General features: G+C 38.0%; 1 protein-coding gene across 1 annotated transcript in view; it reads right to left on the reverse strand.

Annotated features, from left to right (window-relative positions):
- Positions 1 to 11285, reverse strand: part of MALRD1 (MAM and LDL receptor class A domain containing 1) — a 496818-nt gene that overhangs the window by 410769 nt on the left and 74764 nt on the right. Inside the window, exons 11-14 of the mRNA XM_023758060.1 lie at positions 6542 to 6694; positions 6020 to 6125; positions 5181 to 5548; positions 1220 to 1657 (exon numbers count right to left, since the gene is read on the reverse strand). Coding sequence (XP_023613828.1) covers positions 1220 to 1657; positions 5181 to 5548; positions 6020 to 6125; positions 6542 to 6694 — 1065 coding nt within the window. The remainder of the gene's footprint in view (positions 1 to 1219; positions 1658 to 5180; positions 5549 to 6019; positions 6126 to 6541; positions 6695 to 11285) is intronic.

Raw genomic sequence — 11285 nt, forward strand, 5'->3', positions numbered from 1 at the left:
CTGCAACCACCAAACACATTCCAAGAAGTATTGAGATCTCCAGAAATTAAAGTATCTAAATGCCAGTGTTCTCCTTCATAATGTTGTTATGTTATAGTCTTTTCTGCACCATGAAAATCAGGAAATGCCTTCTGAAACATATTTAGAAAAAGTGTGGGCAAAATAGGTAAAGTTTTACAGAATTCATACATGTAGGGAACAGCTATAGGGTCAAGCCTTGGACTGACCTGTGGCAGGGCCACAAACAAGTCCCAGCTTGGAGGGCAGAGCCCTCCTCGCATCATTAAGCTTAACCTTACAGTCCTCCCTAGTTCCTTCCTAGGTAGCTAATGGGCTGTGGGAGGTGCAGCAAGTGCTGCCAAACACGGTGAAACTCACAAGAACATTGTAAACATGTTGACCACTTCCCTTGTTTAGCTTTGTGTGCTCTGACTATAAAATAAAGCTTCAGTTTGCAGGCTGGGTCTCTCTGTGTCAGAGATCCATTTAGCCCCAGCTGTATTCTCTTTGTCTGTCTTCTTTAATCTTTGACCGCCCCTTCTAAGGTGGCACACATATATTTTGAAAATTAGCCACATTTTTCCTGTTATTTCTTCATATCTATAAAATTGACAAAAGAGAACTCTAACTTACCCATTTCAGAGAATTGCTGAGAGATCAAATAGTATATGTAAAAGTCACGTAAGTATTTGAACTTGATGTTGTAAATTTGACTTTTAGGAGAAGGCAGGTGAGAATTAGAGTAAAGAATATTCCACCAGGAGTAAGGAGACCTAGACTCAAACTCTAGCTCTGCCGCAGAGTAGCTGCGTGATTTTCCAACAAAGCATGCACTCTTCCTGGATTTCAAATGCCTACCTATACAATGTGACATATTTAGATGAACTATGCAACATATCATAATTAAGAGTCTGAGCTTTTTACAGAATATCAGAGGTGGTGCCAAACTCTTTTTTCCCTCCAGATTCTTTCAGTACAACAATTACTTAAAATCGAAGGGCCCTGCAGCTGTTTCCAATGCCATGTGACCATCTTTACAGATTTTAATCAAACATTATTGGGGGTAGTCAAGGAGAAACACAACTTAACAAGCTTTGGTACAGCCTTAATTACATGATAAATGTGTATCAAAGTAACTCTGATCAAATTCCACTCTCTCTAAATTAAAAAATATAGCAACCCTTCATATTCCTTAGACATTATGACGCATTTTCAATACACATTATGAAAGCCATTATCCATACCTGAAAAGGCTGCCTGCTGGGAATGTCGAGGTGTTTCCTTATCCACCTGTTGCCTTGATTCCCAAATATCTGCCACAGCAGCTTCCCCCTTGTGTTACTCCAGATTCGCTGGTAGATGGCCAGTCTATAAATGTGCTTTCCGAACATGTGGTAATAGAAGCGGAAGGTGCAGCTTTCTGTACCAGTGGCATTGAGGATCGGGCTGAGTAAAGCAGCTGTGTTTTGGAAAACCTGTGGCTCTGAAGATTCTATGTAGAGATAGTGTCCTTTAGCTGTTCCCAAAGTATTATCCTTCATTGGCCCTGTATTAAGTGTTGATGTTGGACCCTGGTTCCTGGTCCAATCAAAATCATCTTCTGTATCTTGTTCCCAATTACAAATTCCATTTTCAAAGTTACATTGTAGTTCAGGTGCTGAAATTGGCAGTAAATAATAGCAAAAGATAATTAAAGACAAAAATAAATCTGCTTAATATACTAGTTGGTATTTTACTCCTGCCAAAGTAAGCAATTTTAATCTAAAAAATTTGCAACAGTAAAGTTTTAAAAAGAGTGAAAAATTCTAGATAATACATTAAGTAATAATATTTTATGGGCTGAAAGTGGAATTATTTTGGCCATTATTTTCCATATGCCATTTATGCCCATCCCTTCCCCATTTCTATTACTATAATTCTAGGCAAATGATCACAACTCAACAGCTGGCTCACTGCAACAAACTTCTGGCTCAGTGGATTTCAATTTTAGCTGAATGTTCCAATCCAGTGAGTATTAAAAATACAAAACAGAAAACACAATACCCAGAATTCATCTCCAAAAATGTTGATATATTTGGTCTAAACGATATAGCCAATCATCAGGATACCTCATCAGCTCCCTTGATGATTCTAACATGCAGAACTAAAAAGAGTCATATTTTAATTGATGTCAGTCTTTTGGAGTCCTCTGGGGTATATGGTAAAATTGCTTACATAGAAAAGCCTATTCAAGTACTAGTTTGTTAGACACGGAGTGAAGCCCAGGAATCCATGTTTTTAAAAAGTAGCAGATGATATGAAGCAGATATTTTCCAGACCTCACTCTGAGAAACTTCTCTTGGGCTTCATCCTGCCCCAGTTCCAAGTGCCCCTTCCACACCTGTGCCAGAACGACCATTCTGTAATGACAGATTATCGTTTTCCTGCTCTAATCAAAATCCTTGAATATATACTCATTTAACCTAAACTTAAATCTACACTCCTCTTATCTCTCAAGCTTCACATTTCCCAAATTAAATGAACTTCCTGTTTGTCCTTCCCAATGTGCCCTAAGCATTCCACCCTTTCCCCGTCTCTACTTATGCCAAGTGTTATGTCCCGTGTCTTACTAATTCTTAGCTATGTCTCCTCAGTGGTCATCTTTTCTACTCACTGGAATGTAGCTCCATTAAATTAGAGCTTGGAAACTTCTAATGTCCTCACTAGAAGAATTCAAAGCACTTATGAAGCACTAGCCCCTTATCAAATAAATACCTACATTTCTAGGATAACATCGGGACACATTCATTTTTCAAGATGTGAAAATTGTGTCAACACCAAGTATTTCTTTAGAATACATGGGACAGAATGTACACTTGACATTATTTGGAATTAGAACTAATGACTTCATTTTAGCTTCATTTACATAATCTAATATTTTTTTAAATAAATGTCAGCTGTCCTTTATTCAACTGTACTTGGCATCAAAGGTGAACAAATACTCAAACAATAAATAAAAGCATATGTGAATAAATGCAGCCAGGCAAGAACAAATCATCTGTATCTGAAAACTAGAGAACGGGGCTTAGACCTAATGGAGGGAGCCAAGTGAATAAATATCAAATGGAAGAAGAGCTTTCCTTTGCTATTTCCTCACTTGTGACTAATCAGGCCCAGCTGTGACGTGAACTGGGGACCCATGGTGTCCTTTCCAGGTGTCAGTCTTTGGCTGTAGAGCAGAAGGAAAATGTCAAGCTGCTGAGTTTTTTGACAGAAAGCCAACAGATTTGTATGTTGCCCGTCTTCATACTGACTACATGCTCAGTCTTCATTTCAAAAGGGAATATGTGTAGCTCGGCCCTTAAAAAAGACCAAGACCCTAAACATACTTCAGGAAATACAGAGATTTAGAATGCTAATGTATTGCTATAGTATAGTAATATGTCTAGATGGACTGCTGAGAGAGCAACTGACAGTCTAATGACACTTATTTTCTGTCATTAACGTTTAGTCACAAGAAGTATACTGATATTTTATAAAGTTAATACTGACAAGTTTGAGGATAATTTGCTTACTTTTAGATAGAAAACACATTGTTTTTAAATCTTCACCCAAAAATATGTCCTTGTTGATTTTTGAGAGAGAGAGAGAGAGAGAGAGAGAGAGAGAGAGAGAGAGAGAGAACAATTGATTGGTAGCCTTTCATATGCATCCGGACTGGGACTCAAACCCGCAACCTAGGTATATGCCCTGACTGTAAATTGAACCCACAGCATTTTGGTGAACCATACAGGATGATGCTCTAGTCTAGCCTGAGCCACCTGGCCAGGGCAAACATTTTTAAAGAGTGGAATTTGGAAAGCTTGAAAAAGATAAAAAGGCTTTCTGAATTTGCAAATAATAAATTAGATGTAGGACAAGCAACACTTCTTATAATAGCCATTGTTAAAATCATTGATTCTGTTTACATCCACTCAAACATTAGTTGTGCACTGAAATTTCTGACAATGTCGAAGATCAAATATACCCAAAACTCTCTACAATGATTTATATACAAATTTCTTAATGTAATGGTTATTACGATGTGCCCAGCATTTTAAGGCTTTTCTGTGGTTTATAATTGGCCTCCCAACTTAAGAGACACATAGTTGAAATATGTATTGTTGCTATTTCTGCAAAATGAAAGATACAAATTTTTTCCTGGTAGATTTTTGTAATTAAAAGATAAAATCACAACTATTAGCTTCTGATTCATATTCAGGACCAAGTGCATTAGGTACTCTCTGGAGCTAAGCTTATGAAATTTCAAGAGCTACACAATCATCAGACACACAGATTTTTTGGCAATTTAAACCATAAACTCAGACTTATCTTTGACACCTTACTCTGTGCTCCCTATAGCCAAAACCTCATCGATTGTCCCTCCTAAATATTTCCCAAAACTTTAGTCCCTCCATCTCCATCCTTATCACTGTGACAAGCTGCCAACTCCTCTCCTGCTGACTGCCGCAATGGCTTCCTAATGGATCACCTAAGTACAGTCTTCTCTTATCCATTCATAACGCACCATATCCATAGTGACATTTTCAAATATGCCAATTTTATTATATTAGCTTTCTTCTTAAAAACCTTCAAATAAGGAAGAACTTCCTTAACATGGACTAAAAAGACCTTCAAATCTGGCTGCCCTTTACACCTCTCTCCTTATCCTTCACCCTATTCCTTCTTTCTCCTTGCCCCACCCACACATTAGCTACCTTCCTCTGCCATGCGGTGACATATGGGACTTTTTCATGCTTTGACTTACTATTTTTCAGATCTCAGCTAAGTCATCACTCTAGGAAGTCCAATGCCGCTATTACATCAAGTCACATCACCTCTATTTGTAAATCTTGTCAAAACTTCTATTTTATATTTATTTATTAAATATTTGGATAATATCTCTCCTCACCTAGGCTTTAAGCTCCATGAGGGCAAGGATGCTGTATAGTTGTATTTAACATTGTATCACTAGTATTTAGTTTCTAAATCTACATAATAAATACAGATGGCTTTGACTAATTGATTAATTAAATCACACAAAACATTCATCAACCCCAAACAATGTTTAGCGTCTTTGTTGACTAAAATTGACTAAAGAACAGTAAATTTAAGTAAGATCACCACTATCAAATGTGGGAGAGGGACAAAAATATACCTACCACAGTCAGCCTCATCAGTATGATCACCACAATCATCCACCAGATCACATAACCGAAGCTTGTGAATGCAAGCCTTAGTGTGTCCACACCAGAACTGATCTGGCCCTTCACAGCTCTCTGCAGCGAGGGGAAGGGTACAGTTTTCAAAACTGATGTCATCAATAGCTGAGACCCCATCATATATGCCAAGGCTGACTTTTTCTAGGGTCAGATGGAAGGGGTGAGTAAGGCGCCCAAGCTGAATAGTTGCCTGTGACCACTGGTTGCCCTGGTTATATAAGACTCTCCAGAGCACTGTGGAGTCATTGGAATTTTCCATATGTAGCTGGAGCACAGCTGCTCCCACTGACAGGCCATAGTTATAAAACCTGGAAAAGAGTAAACAAAAGAAATGGATATGACTTATAGGGATAGGCTACATATTTAACGTTTACACTCTTTCACTCAGTCAACAATAAATAATTAGTCATCTTAATGGAGGCCTTTATTTCTTGCAGCAATTGTGGCTGCACCTTTGTAAAACTTATCTGCTGAGGTGCATACTCTGACTCTCAGGACCCTACGAGCATTTCTCAAGGAGTTCAGTCCAGAACAGAAGAAAGAAGCAGTGTTAATTAAGTTATAATATATTGCTGAAGGGGAAAAGGCCCTTTCATCTTAAGAAAGAACACAACAAACACGGATAATGAGCTCTTAAGTAAACTGCTAATTGTGTGGAGCTAATGCAATAGCGATTTTTAAAGCAAAACCAAGGGCAAATCCTAATGTCTACTAAATGCAGGAGTGTGCCTGCAAGCACCGCACTGCTAGGGTAATTGACCATTGTTCATAGTATTTACCAGAAAGAAAGTGTGCATCCCGTTCCTGTCTGGCTGATGGTTGGACTCTGGAGTTTAGCAACTTGTGCCAAGCTGCTGCTTTTCTTCAGAATGAACATAAAATGCCCTGTTGGTATACAAAACAAGCCATATGTTAGCCTATTAGATTATAAAGTGAGACATCTGTCTCTTAACCCTACACTAAATAAGTTCCATGTCCAACTAAAATTAAGACCATACAACAATGAAAAATCAATGGAAGTGATGGTTAGTCAAATTTGCTTGTTAGACTATGATCTATATCTAAATGATGCCAAAAACATTGGTAATTTAAGTTAACTCAGCCAAAAAATGTATCTATGCTCTACCCCCACCATCCATAAAGGAATAATCCCATGCAGACGACATGAGTGTAACGGATAATGCTCAAATGCCCTACTATTTTTCATGGAAACATAGAATGTTATCAGCTTCTCTTTCTCTTCTCAGACTTGACCAAAGGGGAACTGAGGTCATTCCCAAGAGTCTCTGCTTATTGCTTACCTTGGGCAGTACTGTGAGTATGATCACAGGGAGGGGCCTGTTGCTCAAAATCAGCAGAAAGGTTACTTCTGGAGCTCCATATCCAGTCAAAATGGTCACCGCTAATTGCTTCAAACCAACCACAGCTATTTGCTTCAAAGTCACATTTGGAAACTGAAGAACAAAAATGCGGCTTTTAGGTTAGCTCTCAAAAGTGCTCGCACACTTTACAAAGGGTAGAGTTCAATGGAAATCACCTTGTTAGGCTTGTCTAAGTACATCAAAGAACATACTTTAGGAGAAAAGGGATCTCTTTTGACCTGAAAAAAGCCTGGAGTTGTTATTATCATACTGGAAATTGATAAGGCAGAATTATCAATTTTAAAAATTCAATTTTTCCCAAATATTCTAAGCAGCAGCATCATTCAGCCATATTATTTATAGAATTGCCAAAGTCTGCCTAATTTATTCTGATACTCATGTTAGTTTATCTGCAGCTATTATATCATCTGGAAGGCTGAATTTTTCCTAGAGTATTTTCACTAAACCATGAGAGCAGCTACTTCTAAAAATACTTAGTATCTAAAAAATGTAGCTCCATTACATTTAATTAATGTTCACCTCTGGATTTTATAGAACTTAATATTTCCTAAAGCATTATATGCATTGCTTAATTTGTGCAGGGCAAAATAATTTTACACAGTTTTCAGGTAAATATGCAGAAGAATCAGTTAACTTCCAGGAAGAAGAGAAGAGGAAGAAGAGGAAAGAAAGGGAAGTTATAATAATAGCAATATAGCATTATAGCTAATGTTCAATGAATACCCTATGTAATAGATCCTGAACTACTGAATGCTTTATCTATATCTAACTTTCACATCAGCCATATGGGGGAGGTATTACTATTACTACTATGATGATGTCGACGATTATTATTATTAAGAGGAAGAAAGGGAGGTCTAGGGAAGTTATTAACTTAACCAAAGTCATATCATCAGGAAGTTGTAGAGAGGAATTGAAATACAAATATTCTGACTCCTAGTCTAATATTCCTTCTGCAACTGTTGACAATAACTGTTAAATATCATTAGATTGAAAAAAGGATAAAGCAAAATGGCATAATCTAAATTTGCTTAGTGTGGATGTTCATCTGTTATTATATATTCCAATGCAAAATGAGGCTCACTCCCACTGATGATTATTACATTGAAATCCTTGTTCACTGACTATTCTTATCCAAGGATATACTATCTATATGTTCCCTTGTAAAAGAACTTGGTAAGTAATCAGTAAGTTTTAAGGGCTAAAAGTATACACTAAATCACTCAATGAGATTATAAAATTTAAAACAATAAAGGCATTTTAACCTAATTATAAACCACTTTTAATCTAATTATAAATTTTGAAAATGTTAATTCTACTCAAGGAAGAATATGAGGTGAATACTAACATTACAAATACTTTCTAATTTTAATAGCTTCTATATAATACCTTATTTCCAAAATATATTTGTTTTCTATCAAGTTTCCTAGCTGAAAATATGTCCAGCAGAGTACTTTTAAATTTCATCAAAAGTCAATGGGAGGGGACCACTTTGTAAATTATATAATTGTCTAACCACTACAGTGTATACCTGTAACTAATACAAAGTAATATGTAATGTAAACTGTAATTGAAAAAGAATAAGCAAGAGATGATGATATGCCAGTATACATACAGAGACACTTAGAAATAAGCAAAATGAAGAAAGTACTGCTATATTTACAATACAAATTTCTCAAGTAAAATTTAGAAATCTATGGTGAAGCATATTTAAATGCCACTTGAAGTGAAAAAAATGATAACTATAACAAGAATAAGTGCTAAGAATATTTAAGTTCACATTTTTAAAGGCCATCTCTATTTGTGAATATAAAATATACCAATAACCCATAAATTCCAGAGTTTCAAAGTATGGAATGCCATTTCAATCCCTGAAGAAGCAAATGTTTTTGTTTCCTATTTCAGACAATCTTCAAAACAGTTCTTGTTATACAAATACAGAAAGAAAACTAAGTATTGCAGTTGTATAATATCTATCCCCATAGCTACTTGGAAAGGGGACCTTATCATCTGCTATCCAGGGAGATATTGCTGTGGAAATAAATGAATATTCAAATGGTAGTAAAATTTAGGAACTATAGCAGCAATTTTATAGTTCTCTTACATAAAGCTCTTCAAAAATAGCAATTTCAGCAGATGATTATGCTGTTAAATTTCAAATATGTTGTAGTATATTTTGTTCCTACATATTTAGATTTCTATACACATTTAAAAATCCACCTCAAGTGATCACATATGTAGTAATCAGATGAAATTAACCTCTGGTTAGCCGTTAGTCAAACTTAATTAGAATGGCTTTTGAAAATTATGTATATCTTTTTTCTGACAGAAATACAATATCCTGGGTGTGTTTTAATAATTGAGATTTGAAGATTTTTCACTGTTTCAGGAGCATCATTATTGACTATCTCAATTATCATCATCATCAGAATTACCACAATTTGTAATAACAATTTGCAATTACCATTTACTCAGGGATTATTGTGTACCAAGCTTTGGGCTAGAAGCTATTACATTCATAACAGGATGCCAACACAGAATTTCTAAAAATTACACATGCCTATTTTATAGCTATGAGTAGAAAAGCAAGTGACTCTACAGCAGCTTTCAATTATTTTATGTAAAGTTACCCGTGTGACCTCGATTAGTTATGTAAAAATAATTTCAGTAGCCACCCCAGGGGAAAAGATGTTAGGGATATTTGGTGGATGACAAATAGTTCCATCACCCTACACTCTGTCATTTTTAGAGCTTTTTCACTCAGGCAAAAGAGAATAATGCATGGAGGAGCCAAGGAATCGTGTGAGGTAAAATAAAAAAATAAAAATCCAGAATCGGACCTTGTCTCATTTCATATTCACTATCTTATAACTTTTCTGATGGTTTCAGATGATCCTTACAGAGGTTCATTTGTAAGGAATAAACACAAACTGGACAAAGAGGAAGTCTGATCTGATCATTTGAACCTTGCAAAAAGACTTATAATATACAGGAAGATGCCTCTTAATATTTAGCCAATAGATTTCATTAATAGTCAATACTTATTAATTATTTAAAACATAATATGTAATAGTAAGGGGGTATTTACAAAAGTCCATGCAATTAAAAGATCTATCCTAATAAAAGACAAAAAGGGTAATTAACCATACCTCTGCTACGCTTCTCATTAGCTAATTAGGGCGATATGCAAATTAACTGCCAACAAAGATGGCGGTTTATTTGCATACGTAGGCACAATGATGGGAGGCGAAAGGGGAAGGACAGAAGAGCAGTGATCGGAAACCCAGGCAGCAGGCAAGAGCTGCCTTTGCCCTGCCCCCCCCACCCACCCCCCAGCCAGTGATAGCCATCGGAAAGCCGGGCTGCAGGCGAGGCGGGACCCCCGGGGGCCCGGGGGATGCTGCCCAGCCTGCGGCCTGGTGGTCGCCATGGCGATCGGAGGGAGAGAGAGCCGCATCAGGATCGGAGAGCCGGGGCACAGGCGAGGCGGCACCCTGGCACCCCAACACCTGATATGCAAAGGTCGGGGATGAAATGACTTTTCCCAACCACATCTGCAAACATCCTGGGGAAGGCATCACTGAAGAGTTCAAAACAACTCTCTTACTTGGCAAGGAAGAAAACAGTTGGCAACGGAAACAATCCCTTACATCAAAGTTAGGGTCCCTCTGAGTACAAAAGAATATTTCCAACGTAAAGGAGGGAGCAGGCAAAAATAATAGGTTCTCATGACTTCCACTGAAGTTTGCGCATATGACAGAGTCAAAACGAACAGACAAATTAAAACAGACAGTGGATATTCAAATGACCGGAATCAACTGTCATGTTTGTCCCAATAGCAGCAATGCTTATGATAATTAGAGGCCCAGTGCACAAAAATTTGTGCACTGGAGGGGGGCGTCCCTCAGCCCAGCTTGCCCCCTATCACATACTGGGAGCCCTCAGGGGATGTCCTACTCCCCACTCCCTGCTCCCCTTGGGGAGCGGGCCTAAGCCTCAGTCCGGTCTCCCTTTTTGGGAGGTGACCGGGCTGGTCAGGGGAAGGCACCAGCCCCATCACCCCGCTGCTGCAGCCACTGCCAGTCACCGCAGCCACCAAGGTGTTTTCATCAACACGGACTCCAGTCCCTTTACCGTGAAAAAATGACAACTTTCTTTAGGCATTTTCAAGATGTGTCTTTCATAGGATATGACATTTCTTTATTATATTTTTTATCCTCACCTGAGGATATGTTTCCATTGATTTTTAGAGAATGTGGAAGAGAAAGTGAAAGACTGAGAGTAACATCAAAGTGAGAGGAACACTTTGATTGGTTGCCTCCTGCATGAGCCCTGACCTGGGCCCCAGCCAGGGAGGAGCCTGCAACCTAGGTACATGCCCTTAGGCAGAATTGAACCCAAACCCAGCAGTGGGCAGGCCGAGGCATTATCCACTGAGCAAAACCGGCTAGGACAGGATATGACATTTCTTAACCCTCCAGCAGTGGACCTTCCTCTTTTTCTCCAGGAGTGTGGTAAAAAACCCTAGATCACCTATTTGGATTCTTATTACCCAAATTACTAAGAATATTACCAGTGCATACAGGAGCTAAGCCAATGAGCCGTCAGGAAAGTGTTTCTCTGTAGTTCATACCAATAATGCTTGGCCCCTGCCCAGGCCTAT

The sequence above is a fragment of the Myotis lucifugus genome, unplaced genomic scaffold, assembly GCF_000147115.1.
Source record: "Myotis lucifugus unplaced genomic scaffold, Myoluc2.0 scaffold_121, whole genome shotgun sequence".
Taxonomy (NCBI): Eukaryota; Metazoa; Chordata; class Mammalia; order Chiroptera; family Vespertilionidae; genus Myotis; species Myotis lucifugus.